The 13,490-nt window shown below is 37.5% G+C and overlaps 1 protein-coding gene across 1 annotated transcript; it reads left to right on the top strand.

The window, feature by feature from the left end:
- Positions 1-11,199: 11,199 nt before the first annotated feature.
- On the top strand, positions 11,200-11,826 carry LOC149254119 (uncharacterized). The gene has a single exon (XM_089454685.1). The coding sequence runs from the start codon at positions 11,200-11,202 to the stop codon at positions 11,824-11,826; it is 627 nt and encodes a 208-aa protein (XP_089310811.1).
- Positions 11,827-13,490: the final 1,664 nt, after the last annotated feature.

Raw genomic sequence — 13,490 nt, 5'->3', positions numbered from 1 at the left:
AAATAAGGAACTCTTCCTCAGGGGAACTTGTGGCGAGAGGGGTTAGAACAACAGACAACATTTACATTTTGAGCAAGATTCAAGAAAATAAATGCTACCTGAGTCAGACAGATGAAAGTTGGTTGTGGCATAAGCGACTTTGACATACAAGCTTCGAAAATCTGATCAATATCAGCAAGATTAGAGTCGTACAAGACATCCCAAGGCTATTCAAACCAAATCAAGGAGTATGTGGTCCATGTCAACATGGAAAGCAAACCAGAACCAACCACAAGACAAAGGAGCTCTCTACATCAAATCCCTTGGAGATCATCCATGCTGATTTGTGTGGATCAACTAGAAATTAGGCACTCCAAGGAGAAAGGTACTATGTGTTATTTGTTGATGACTATACTAGAATGATGTGGATTTTTTTCATAAAGTATAAATCTGAAATTTTTGAGTGTTTTAAGAATCTAAAAGCCCTTGTAGAAAATGAAAAAGATTCAAAAATTAAGTGCCTCAGAACGGACAGAGGGGGGGAATTCACATCAAACGAGTTTAGTGAGTTCTATAATATTCATGGAATTAAAAGGGAATTCTCTGCCGCCAGAACACCTCAGAAAAATGGGGTAGTTGAAAGAAGAAACCGAACAGTCCAAGAAATGGCAAGAACAATGCTATTAGTAGCAGACTTGTAGCCAAAATTCTGGAGAGAAGTAGTAGGGATAGATATCTATACATTGAATCGAACTCAATTAAGACCAAACTATGAAAAAAATCATTATGAGTTATGGAAAGGAAGACCTGCTTCAGTGAAGTACTTCAAGATCTTTGGAAGCAAGTGCTTCATAAAAATCAAGGATGGCTCACCAAGAAAGTTTGATTCTCGGGTTGATGAAGGGATATTTCTTGGATACTCTACACGGAGTAAGGCTTACAAGTGCTACAATTTTCGATTGAAGAAAATAGTGGAAAGAATTGATGTAAAGGTTGATGAAGACCTTCCAGAAAAATAAATTGAAAAACATGAAGATGATCTTCTCATTGAAGAAGAAATAGATGAGTAAGGAGAAGAAGAGGAGAAAGAACCACCTCATACCCCTTCAAAGATGAAGTTTATCCAGAAATATCATCCAGAAGAATAGATTTTTGGCAATAGAGATGAAGGGATGAAAACCCGAAGAAGGGTGACCATCACACCAAAGAGAAACGTTATTGCTCTGCTATCTATGATAGAACCAGAAACATTTGCAAAAGCAAGTAAGGATCCTCATTGGGTAAAAGCCATGGAAGAAGAAATGTCCCAAATTGAGAAGAAAAAGACATGGGAGCTGGTACCTCGTCCAAAGGACAAAAACATAATAGGAACCAAATGGGTGTTCAAAAATAAAATGAATGAGGAAGGATAGGTTATCAGAAACAAGGCAAGGTTTGTCTGCAAAGGCTACTCACAAATTGAAGGAATTGACTTTGAAGAGACATTTGCACCAGTAGGTCGTATGGAAGCTATCAAGATGTTCTTGGCATTTTCTTGCTCAAAAGGATTCAAAATCTATCAAATGGACGTGAAATTAGCATTTCTGAATGGGGAACTCAAGGAAGAAGTCTGCATGGAGCAGCCAGAACGGTTTGATCTAACAGAAGGAAAGGACTTAGTCTGTAAGTTGAAAAGGGCTTTATATGGGTTGAAACAAGTTCCTAGAGCTTGGTATTCAAGATTGGATCACTATCTACAACAACAAGGATTCAAAAAGGGAGTGGTTGGAAGTAATCTATACATAAAGACAGATGAAGGTAAGTTACTAGTTACTCTTATTTATGTCGATGATCTGATTTTTGCCAGCAATAATGATGAAATGAGCCATGAATTCTCTCAAAACATGTCAAAAGAGTTTGAGATGTCAATGATAGGAGAGTTGTCTCACTTCCTTGGACTTCAAGTATCTCAAACCAGAGTAGGATTGTGTATATCTCAAACCAAATATCTAAAAGACATGCTCAAACGATATGGAATGGAGGACTATGCACCCATGAGCACACCTATGACCACAAACTGCAAATTGAGCAAAGATAATGACTCCCCTCCAGTAGATGAAACTCATTACAGGTCAGTAATCGGAGCCCTTATATACTTAACAACAACAAGACCAGACATAATGCAGGCAGTAGGAATGGTGGGAAGATTTCAATCTACTCCCAAACAATCCAATTTATAGCTGTAAAAATAATTCTCACATATCTGAAAGGAACTCCTGATTTCGGTCTTTGGTACCCAAGGAACTCAACACTGACTGTATCTGCATACACCGATGCTGATTGGGCTGGAAGCATAGATGATCATAAAAGTACTAGTGGAAATACATTCTTCCTAGGAGACTATTTAGTATCCCGAGTCAGCAAAAAATAGTCATCCATATCATTATCCAAGGTCGAACCCGAGTATATTGCTGCAACAAACTGTTGTACTCAAATACTATGGATAAAGGAATCTCTAAAAGATGTTGAAATATGTACAGATCAACCGATTACCGTCTATTATGACAACAAAAGTGCTATGAGTCTCAGCAAAAATCCAGTGATGCACTCAAGGACAAAACACATACCAATCAAGTATCATTTCCTCCGTGAACAAGTAGTTGAACAAAACATCGTCCTGGAATATATCAGTACTAAGGAATAGATATATGATATTTCACAAAACCTCTTCCTTGAGAGGAATTCAAACATCTACGTCAAAATATGGGGGTTATCTCTTTATCATCACTCAATTTCATTCTTAAAGATGTAGCAGGACAGGGGGAGTCCGTAGGCATTCCTTTTCCATTGATGTCAAAGGGGGAGAGCAGAAGAATATTGCCATCAATAACAAAGGGGGAGATTTTTGGACACAGATTGTCATTGATGTCATTATGGAAATATTCGAGGAGCAAACGGAGCCAAGAGGAGCAAACAGAGCAATCATAGGAGCTAACAGAGCACAGAGCAGTCAAAGCCATAGGAGGAAGCAATCAGAGCAAAGAGGCATATTGGAGCCAAGAGGAGCCACATATGTATATGGAGCACACAGAGCAAACAAAGCCATCGTATGTATATGTCATATATATATGCCAAAGCAGAGGAACACACAGAGCAAACAGAGCCATCGAAGAGCTTATATGCATGCATTTAATATCAAACATAGTTATCGGAAGCCGAACTCATATTCATATATATATATATATATATATATATATATATATATACACACACACATTATCGGGCCCTTGAAACCCATGTATGCATGCTTTAACACTATTGGCGGGAAAAACTATGAAATACATGGAAAATACACTATCAGAGGCCAAAAACTCACGTATATATGCCTTTATACTATCGGAGGCGGAAAACTGGGCTCTAGGGAAAATACACTATCAGAGACAAATTGCAAACTTGTAAATATATGCACGAGAGTTTTGGGATCCAATCGAGTCGGGGACTTACATTGCATCAGCATATCGGTGCGGGAGCGTGTTAAGTGTTAAGCGCCATCGTAAATCGCCGATTGCGATCAGTGATATCGCATCGGACCAAAGGCAGAGCGTCGATAGTGTAGTCCATTGGGACCTCCGATCGCCGATAAGGCGATTTGATCTAGACCATCAAATGTCATTGCTCCAAATCAATGGTCACAAATGCGTGCACCGATAGTGCAATCCATTGGAACCTCCAATCGCCTATAAGGTTATTTGATCTAGACCGTCAGATCTCATCGCTCCAGATCAATGGTAAAAATGCTTGGAACGTTGACTTCGGCGTACGGTAAGCACGCCGATAGGAAAAGGTAAAAACCAGTGTTTTGGGGTATTTTTTTCAAAGTATTTCTATTTAAAATGAAAAGGCATGGATTATGTGGAAAAGGTTTATGGCCGATTGTGGTGAAACTGTGGAGGAGCAGATCCGATACAGTATTAATGCGGGTGTATGGATTCTTGGAGTCCACCCTTTTGTTTTTTGGCTGTGTTCCTCGTATATTCCTGTATATTTGTGTTCATGCATTACGCAAGGTTTTTTGGTCGAAAGGCCTATGATAACTGCTCTGATGATTCAAGAGGCTGAATGTCAGTTAAATGGGGTGCATCGTGGCAATGGAGATTACGATTGGGGCATAACACCTCCCTTAAACTGAAAAAATCTATGTATGCCTGCAATAATTGTCAAAAGGAGTGATGTTACAGTTAACCGAGAAGATGTGTTGTCCGTGGATTATTTGGATATCTCTAATGAATCTTCGCGTCCCCAAAAGATACGGTGAGCTTGCACAGCGCAAAGGAAGCCACAGCGACCGAGGAGGAAGCCAAAGAGACTGTGTAAGTGGAAATGATCAGTCAAAGGTGCCTGAAACACATAAAAACAGAAACACAAGGAGAAGTGTGTGTTGTTGAATGTACAATGTGAGAGAGGAAGCCTAAGAATAGGCAAGAGGTAGGAGAGACCAGAGAAGCAGGAGAACTAGATAAAGGTAGAAGTTGAGCAGTGTTGGGTGCAGAAAACTGCAGCAAAACAGTTAATACCAGGTTTGGGTTGGAGCCCAAGAGGTTGGAGCCTCTGAACTAAACGAGATTGAAATCCTTGGGAGTTGGTGCCCCTAAGCGCAGAACTATTGCAAGACAGAGTTGGTGCTCCTAAGCGCAGAACTATTGCAAGACAGAGTTGGTGCTCTGGAGGTTGGAGCTTGGCAACTATATTATATATATATATATATATATATATATATATATATATATATATATATATATATATATATATATATATATTGTATTCATTTTATTGCACTGTTATTGTGTTAATAAAAGCATTAATTCTAGATATTTGTTTCTGTGTTTCATATATACATATATATGCTTTTGGTAACAACAAGGAAAACAAAAAAAAAAAAAATATTGATTCACCCCCCACTCTCAATATTTCCAACATAAAGAAGTAGACTTAGTCATAATAGAGATCTAGAGGATCTTCCTTCTTTTGCTTCTTGTCTTCTTCTTTCATTTCTTGAGTCACATTAGCTTCTTCCTTTTTTATTTTTTTGTTGTTCCCCTTCTTCAGTTTAGGACAATTCCTTTTCTAGTGTCCATATTCTTGGCATCCATAGCATTTGATTTTGAACATAACTTTGTTGTTTGTTCTTCATGGACCAAATTTGCCAAATTTTCCCTTTCTCTTGGACATGGTAGAAAATTCTTGTTCCTTTGATCCCACATCTTCCTTTGCTTTAAGTCTTGTTTCCCCTATCTTGCATAGAGACCACATTTCACTTAGTGGGGTGGCTTACTTCTTAGCATATATGCTTGATGTGAAGTTTCCCCAATCCTTAGGTAGAGCATTGAGAACTATAGTTGTCATTTCCCTATCGAACATAACTTCCCCTAGCTCTTGAAGTTGATCCCTCATATTAGAGGCCTTCATGAAGTAGGGATTTATTCCATCCTTTCATATCTTCATCTTGTACAATTCATTTCATAGAGATATCACTTCTCCAGTTGTGGTTACCGAGAATAGCTCTACTAGTTTTTCATAGATTTCTTTGGATGTCTCCAACTTGGATACATAAGGAATGAGAGAGTCTTTGATGGATTCTATTAGAATCCTTTGGGATCTTGTCTCATACTTATTTTACTTGGCTAAGGCTTAAGTTTGTTCCTTAGCAAGGATAGCGATATTCCCTTTGAAGTGTTCTAGAAGTCCATTCTCCTTGAGAAGTAAATCAGTCCTCTTCTTCCATGCAAGAAAGTTATTGGTAGCTACCAATTTGTTGCTTTACTTGTAAAAATAAATTGATGTATATTCAAAAGGGGACATATATTTGATAGATTTTGAGATGTAGTGGACTTTCCTTCCTCTTGAAGACTTGATGGCTTGCCTTCCTTAGATATTGATGTTCTTCAAGTTGCTTTCTCCAAGTGGACTTGCTTGATGATGAGATTTGCTTGATGACTAGTAGTTTTATATAGGTCCTTCTTTGATTTGTTTTTCTTATAGGTTCCGTTATGTAAGGATCTTCTTCTTGCTTTATAGTCTTCCTTGATGAATGATAGATGGTAGACCTTCTTGTCCTTGAAGTGATTGAGATTTCTTGGCTAGATGCTTCAACTTTTGTAGATGTCCTTCCTTGATGAGTGTTCTTGAGATGCCCTTTCCTTGATGTGTCACCTTAGCTCTGATACCATGTTGAAAAATCAACATAAATTAGGTGTAGTGTGATTCTTCTTCACTTGATAACAATTTGTGGAGTATTTTTACTTTTTATTGTTAGCATAATCTTCTTTTTATTATTATTAATGTATGTGTGTGTACTTCATCAAAATACTACCAAAAACATAAGAAGAACACAAAATGGTGGCTCTCTGCCAGGGCCAAAACCTCTCTTCTCTTGAGAGGAAAACCCTTTAGTAAGTTTCTCTTATTGAAGCTTCTTATTGATCAATTCTCAAATCCTAGACCCTTGACTAGAATGTCCTCCAAGCACAAGTCAATTCCTCTCTCCTTTCTACACTTTGTTCCCCGACACTTAGTGTTCCTTCTTCTGGCACTTTTTCCTCCTTCTTCCGGCACTTCGCTCTTCTTTCATCTGTTGGTAGACCTTGTTTCACTTTCTCTAGACAATATACCATTGATGAGACCTTTTCCTAATGATGATCCCTTCTTTCTCTTCACCAACCAACAAACTTGTAAGACTGTAATGGGAGGGTTTTTATGACAGTAGAGACAACCTCCTTCTCTTCACACGTGTCACTATAATAGGATTTAGAACAACCTTATTCTAGCCCAAATGATGAGATATGTTGAATGTGAGTCGTTGTTGTTCTGACTGCAGGAAGACCCTTCCTTTTTCACACGTGTGACTGCATTTTACCCTACAAAAAGTCCTTAAGCCTTTGGTGATGACTTCTCCTTCTTCACTTCCCTTGGAGATTCTTCTTTCATCCTTCAACAACGCTTTATCTATCCTTCTACCTTCACTAATTTCAGAGATAGTTCTTAACGTTATAATGGAGTGGACAACCTCTATATATAGAGGATTGTCCTTCCTTTAGGCAGACTTGAAGGTTGACTAGAATACTGTAGGCCGACTTGACATAGATAGTTCATATTGTTTCTTTGGTGGTGTCACATGCTTGGAGGAGACTTGACTTGTATTGGAGGTGACTTCTTTGACTCTAATACATAAGTATACCTATAGTAACACGCCCTTAAGGTATTCAACATAATTATTTTGACTCTTTGACTCACCTATAGCACTTTTAACATGTTCTAGATCTATTTCAATGAGCAAGAAACTCATTGACATATATTATCAAAATAATATTTCTTTATTGATAAATGCAAACAACAAAAGTGCATTTATGAAGACTAAACCTAGTTACATTTCCTTCAACAAGTTGTGCATTCATCACAAGGCTCACATAAACTAGCAAGCAAAAAAACAATTATTTGAAAACATTTTATGTAAAGAAAAAGCAATTGAAAATTAGGCACAAAGGCCATAACATATTTACTTTGGTAGAAAGGAGGATGTGTAAAAGTTTGGTAGTAAGTGAAGGAGAGACATAAAAAGTGAAACCATATCAATATATTTGTTACAAATAAGCTATACACGACAAGAGAATAAAAAATAGAAAAAATAAATCGAATTAAATCCAAACAAGTGATCATCAACAACATTTATGGAACCATAAGTTGAGGAATAGTTATGCAAAAAGATATTATAGAGACCAACAACTACAATAAATTGAAGTTACAACAATGAACATAATTAAAAGGTAAAAAAATTGAACACAACATCAAATTATCAAGGACTAATAGTTACAAGAATTAATTATAGACCGATAAATTAGCAACAAGACAAAAAAAAAGAGAGGAAGTCATGTTGCTTGATTTCATCATATGTAAAACCCTCAACTATAAAGCTTTGAATTCAAAGTACATACATAGAAAGCCAAGTGGCAAAAGTACATGCGGAGCAAGCCAAGTGCCAAAAGTATTAATAAAGGTCATCCATGACCTTCATGGTCTTCATATGGTAGTAGTAAGTAATAGAGATCCAAAGATTCATAGGTAATTTTTAAAATAATTATGGGAGATGAGTGGAACAACACTAGTGATGAGTTAAGCATATCATCCAGAAACAAATGGTTAGACAAAAATAATAAACATTTAACAATTTTTAGAGAGTTATCTATGACGTTAGTCTTTAGATAAGCAATCTCAATGGATTAAGTGAGTTCATATAGAAATATGTGGCATAATACTACTTATCATACATCTACTAAAATGACTCCATCTGAAGCTCTTTATGGATATCCAACTCCCATTATTTAATATTTTTGACAAGATAAGTCCAAAGTACATGCAATAGAGTCACATATGGAGAATACTAAATAAACTTTGATAATTCTTAAGGAGTAGCTTCAAATGGTGCAAAAGAAGATGAAGTAACAAGCATATCAACATTTAAGTGAAAAGAAAATTTAAGGAGGGTGATTGGATATTTCTAAGACTATATCCTTATAAGGAATCTTCACTTGAACAAAAGAAGAATAAAAAATTAGCTCTAAAAATCTATCGACCCTACTATTTTATTTGCAAGGTTGGACAAGTAACATGAGTTAGATTTGTTTCCTTCTCATATTCATAAGGTATTCAATGTATCTTGCCTAAAAAAGGTTGTGGAACAAACAATGCTAGTGCAAACAAAACTTCCAAAATTAGATGAAGGAAAGTTGATTCTTAAACAAGAAAAAAATTATGGATTGGTGTTCTCTATCTCTTCATTATATAATCATTACGATGTACCTAATCAAGTGGATGAATATGCCTCTATAAGAAGCTACATATGAAAATTAGTAGTTGATGAAGAAACACCCTTAATTACAAGATTTGAGGACAAAGCTTTTTTAAAAAGCATGAACTAATTTAAGGCCCTTGGGGCACCTATAATAAAGCCCTATTAAGCATTCATCATTATTTTATTTTTTATATTAGGAGGTCAACTAAAACCTTTCACTAAACCCTTTAATTTTAATTGTGCTCTTAGTCTTCTATATAATATCAATGAAATCTAGTAATAAGATCATAAAATATTGTCTTATACATTATATTCATTGTAAAAGGAGGTTTCCCCTTCAAAGTGGATTGTAATTATTCATTTTTTATCATCTTTAAGGTGCAAGGTTTACAACATATGTTCTTTATGTATGTAACATATACGACTACCATCTAAATCCTCTAAATTTATTTGAACAATCAAATCATAGACAACATAACCATCAGATTGAGATGAAATAACTTGCAAATATTGCTAGCATAATCTCAATCAGAGAGAAATAAACAACCTGACAGTTAGATGTAGATGAAACAACTTGCAAAATGATCGCACGAGCCTAAATTGTAGAAAGCAATGTCTCAAATGGAATATCTTTCACAAGTTGTTAAAGGTTTATTTCATTTACAATCGGATAAGGGTGGCATACAAAAGGTGAAATGCACCTTTTACTCTTGAGCACTCATTGCAATAGTTTGCTAAATTTCATCATTGTTAGTAGTAGACATATAGCTATCAAATTTAGATACCCAAGAAAAGAACAAGGATCGTGACTCATAGAAAGGAAATACACAAAGTCGCAAACTATTAACCAATAAATATGGAAATGAAAAGAAAAATAGACAAACGCAATTTAGATATAGACCTTCTTGAAGATTTAGAAATGTAGTACCTATCAAAATGGTCTAGTTCACATGGTTGAGAGGAAAATAAATCATCCTCCCCACATGGGTCCAATTCCCGCTTTTGACATTATCTCTCTTTGAAAACCAATTTTGATTGATGTTAGCAAGGCACCAAAAATCCCATTCTTACTTATGGGATTGAGGGTGGGACAAGATATTATATGTAAAAAAATATGTATCTGTACTTCTAGAACTGAATAATGGGAGTATAAAGTACATCATAGGTTTTCCAATTGTAATGATAGATGAAAGTAGTCTAAAGCCACTAAAACAAGCTTATTACTGGATTATGATTCCTGAAAGAAAAAATATGTTTAAACCTACATTAGAAGATTTTGAAATTATATAATATAACACAAGTTTGTATCTCAATTAATGTGGATTGTTAATGTTGATTTAATCATGTAACTTGTAAGTGATGGTTATGGTGATTAAAATCATTTATTACATTAATATCTAAAAATCGTTGATTAATAACACTACCAGCGAAACATCAATCTTTATAATTATTTGAGGAAACGTTGAGACTCAAATATAAACAAAATTGCAATATTTTTCCCATTTAAATAAAACACTTGAACATTACTTGAAAACTATAGCTCAAACTTCTTGTGATAATGTACCACTCTAGCGCTTGGCATTTAGGTCCTCCTTTTCGGCATCGCAACCCCAACAAGTAAACCTTCAAATGTTGAAACAGATACCAACTCATCTGAAAATTTAACAGTTCATAGAGGGGAAATGACTAAATATCAATTGCATAGATTCTTTAGTTTAAATAGATATACTTATATATATGCACATATTCTTCAACATCCTCTCAAATTATGGTGGTGAAAATAGGAAGGTCAACTTCTGAGTGACATAACTTTTACATACAAATGATGTCAGGGATTAAGGCGGGAGATGTTTTTTGAATGTGAGTCTTTCAACATTGAACCAGCGCTAGAAGACGTCCTTGCTCGTTGGGGGCATGATGTTTCCGAGAAAAATCTGCAATATTTCTTTTCGAATAGCACAGCGAACTCACGTTTGCTTGACAAGGCGGTGGGAGGAGGGGGTTTGAAAAATGGTGCTCAGGAAAGGGTCTCTGTAAAAATCCCTATTTTGGAAGGGCTTCTCCACAGCTAGACACAGTTTTTGTCCAACGAAGAGGTAGGAGGGGAGCTAAAAGGTTCCGGAGAGGTGGGTCAAGTACGAAGACTGGTCCCGGCCTCTGGCATTGGGGTAACAAGGACGGTTGTGGAGGGTGTTGAAGGCAACAGTGACCCTGTTGGTAGGCGACCTGAGTCGCTTGGGGCAGAAGAGGCAGATGCTCCTGTTAATTAGAATCCAGGAGAAGGAGAAGGCAAGAAGGAGGATGTGGGTGGCAAGCGGAAGAAGAACAAGTCCATCAGAAAAAAGGAGGAGTGTCCTAGTTGTGTTTTTGGAGTGGATATTCGTATAGATCAAGCGATGGAAGCCTCAGAAATCATTTTAGTTGGCAGAGTTCATGGAAGAAAGTTCTCAATAGACTACATCAAGGTTTGGGCTCAGGCAGAATGGAAAGAAGCTCCGAGTCAGCCAGAAGAGATCAAGATTCTAGAGCGAGGTTGGTTTAGCATTCGATTTGGGAAAAAGGAGCATGTCGAATGGGTGTTGGAAAAGAACTGGAGCTTTGGGAAGAGACCAATTTTTTTCAAAAGATGGGCGTCCCTGTTTGATGCCCAGAAAGAAAAAATGGTGGACTCTCCGGTTTGGGTCAAATTGTCGGGTCTCCCTATGCAATTCTGGACTGACTCGGCCTTCATTTCAATTGGTGATACCCTGGGGAGTTTTCTTGATGTCGATAGATCATTCTTACGAACACATGATTGGAGTGTTGTTCGTATTCTTGTAAGTTTAAACCCTAGAGAGGGTCTGGCAGATGCTATGAATTTGAAGTATCGAGATCTAGAATTTTTACAGACCCTGGACTATGAAAATCTTCCTTTCAAATGCCATCGTTGCCATAAATATGGACATCTGGCTCGGGGGTGCCCTCTGGGTCACCATCGCCACCGAAGACAAAAGAGAAGTGCAAAAAATCAGGAGACAAAATAGGAGGTGTTCACACAGGAAGAAGGGGCTCAGATCAAGGAGAGCGATCCTAAGGCAAATGCTCAGGGGTTGGACCCGGAGCAAGTGGAGGAAGAAGATCAGGAACAGCCTGGGTTTGCAGCAATTGAGACTATCTCTTTCCCAATGTCCTTTCTGGGACCCCCATCAGTCTCTAAAAAGGCAGGGGCATCTCAGGCGAGTATGCTTCTATCCCCTTCCTTTTCCTTATGCTCTTCTATTGTTTTATCTCAAACATGTTGCGATGAGCCTGGTCCTTTTTGGCAGTTCCTGAATGACTTGCCTGACCTGAGGAAGGGTCAAGCCTTTGTAGATAGTGGTGTCATGGCCATTCCATCCTCTCCCAATTTTTCCTCTATTCCCATGGTTATTGTCTCCTCCGCCCCTTCTATTGCTTGTAGCCCTGACCCCCCCAAAATATTAGACCTTTGGCCAACAGAAAGGGGAAGGGCTTGCTGTGGGAGGCCTGGAGCTCGACTTGGTGTCAGTAGGCTCGAGGAAGCTAAGAGGAAGGAAATATAACCTGTCGAAGGCACAGTTGAAGGTTGTTATGGATATAGCTGATGGGAAGCAGATGTCTCTGTTAGGGGTGCTTAGAGCAGAGCGAACACCCCTTGAGAGTTTTTGATGATCATTTTATCCTACAATTGTAGGGGTCTAGCTAGTCTACCCAAAAAGCTAGCTCTGAAGGAACTGGTCAGGTCCAACAAACCTGATATTATTCTATGCCAAGAAACTCTGGGGAAGGGGGAAGAAGTAATAGGATGCCTCGTTAAGCTTTTTTCGGGTTGGAGCTTCCATCCCATAGATGCTAATGGACGTTCGGGAGGGGTGGCACTGGGTTTCAACGCGAAGGTTCTTCGAGATATTTCCTCTTGGGGATCGGAAAATGTATTGGTTGTAGAACTATACTCCAATGAGCTATGCATCCCTATTCTTATTCTAAATGTATATGGACCTGTTTTGGATAGGGAGAGGTTCTGGAATCCCTTTTTCGTAAAATATTTTTTGGCACACCCAAATCTTATAATCGGAGGAGATCTAAATTTTTCTTTGGGGATGTCAAAATCATGGGGGGTCATAGCTGTTGAGAATGCAACAAGATGATGGATCTTAGTGGAAAGAAGTCACCTTCACTAAGTGGGCCCGCAGACAATTTTTGGCGCAGAGTCTATTTTTAGACATATGGATCATGGTCTATGAGTTGCAGGATGCTATTTGTGGATGATTGGTCATGTTGGTAAAAATAGATGGACTTCTATTTTTAGACATATGGGCGGATTCTATATTTAGACTGCTAGGCTAAAAATAGAACAGTCAAATATTATTAGCTCATAATAATATTTGGACTATAAACATTATCTTATCCTCTTGGAGCACTTCAGTTTGAGCTACAGATGTGGCACATACAGCTATCAGAAGGAAATACGCTTTTCTTGTGGGTCAGTTGAGCTATTGCATGATGGACTTCAGTTAGAACTCATGTGGTTGTGTTTGGTGGAGTTGATTGAGGAGTTGATGGAGTTGTGTTCAGTTTGACTTGGTTAAACTAGTTGTATTTAGTCTAACTGCAGAATACACTAGTGATGAGTGATGTGAATTAATTGTTAATTAATTCACTAATTATTAACTCATAAAGCAACTAAAGA

Source organism: Pinus tabuliformis, chromosome 7 (genome assembly GCF_031772625.1).
Source record: "Pinus tabuliformis cultivar Carrire ecotype Pingquan chromosome 7, CPIR1, whole genome shotgun sequence".
NCBI lineage: Eukaryota > Viridiplantae > Streptophyta > Pinopsida > Pinales > Pinaceae > Pinus > Pinus tabuliformis.
Note: the sequence above shows the minus strand (reverse complement) of the source record. Positions and strands in the feature narration are given on the sequence as shown.

Excerpts from the sequence above, each read along its gene's own strand:
- LOC149254119 (XM_089454685.1), top strand. The coding sequence starts at position 11,200 with ATGGAAGCCTCAGAAATCATTTTAGTTGGCAGAGTTCATGGAAGAAAG.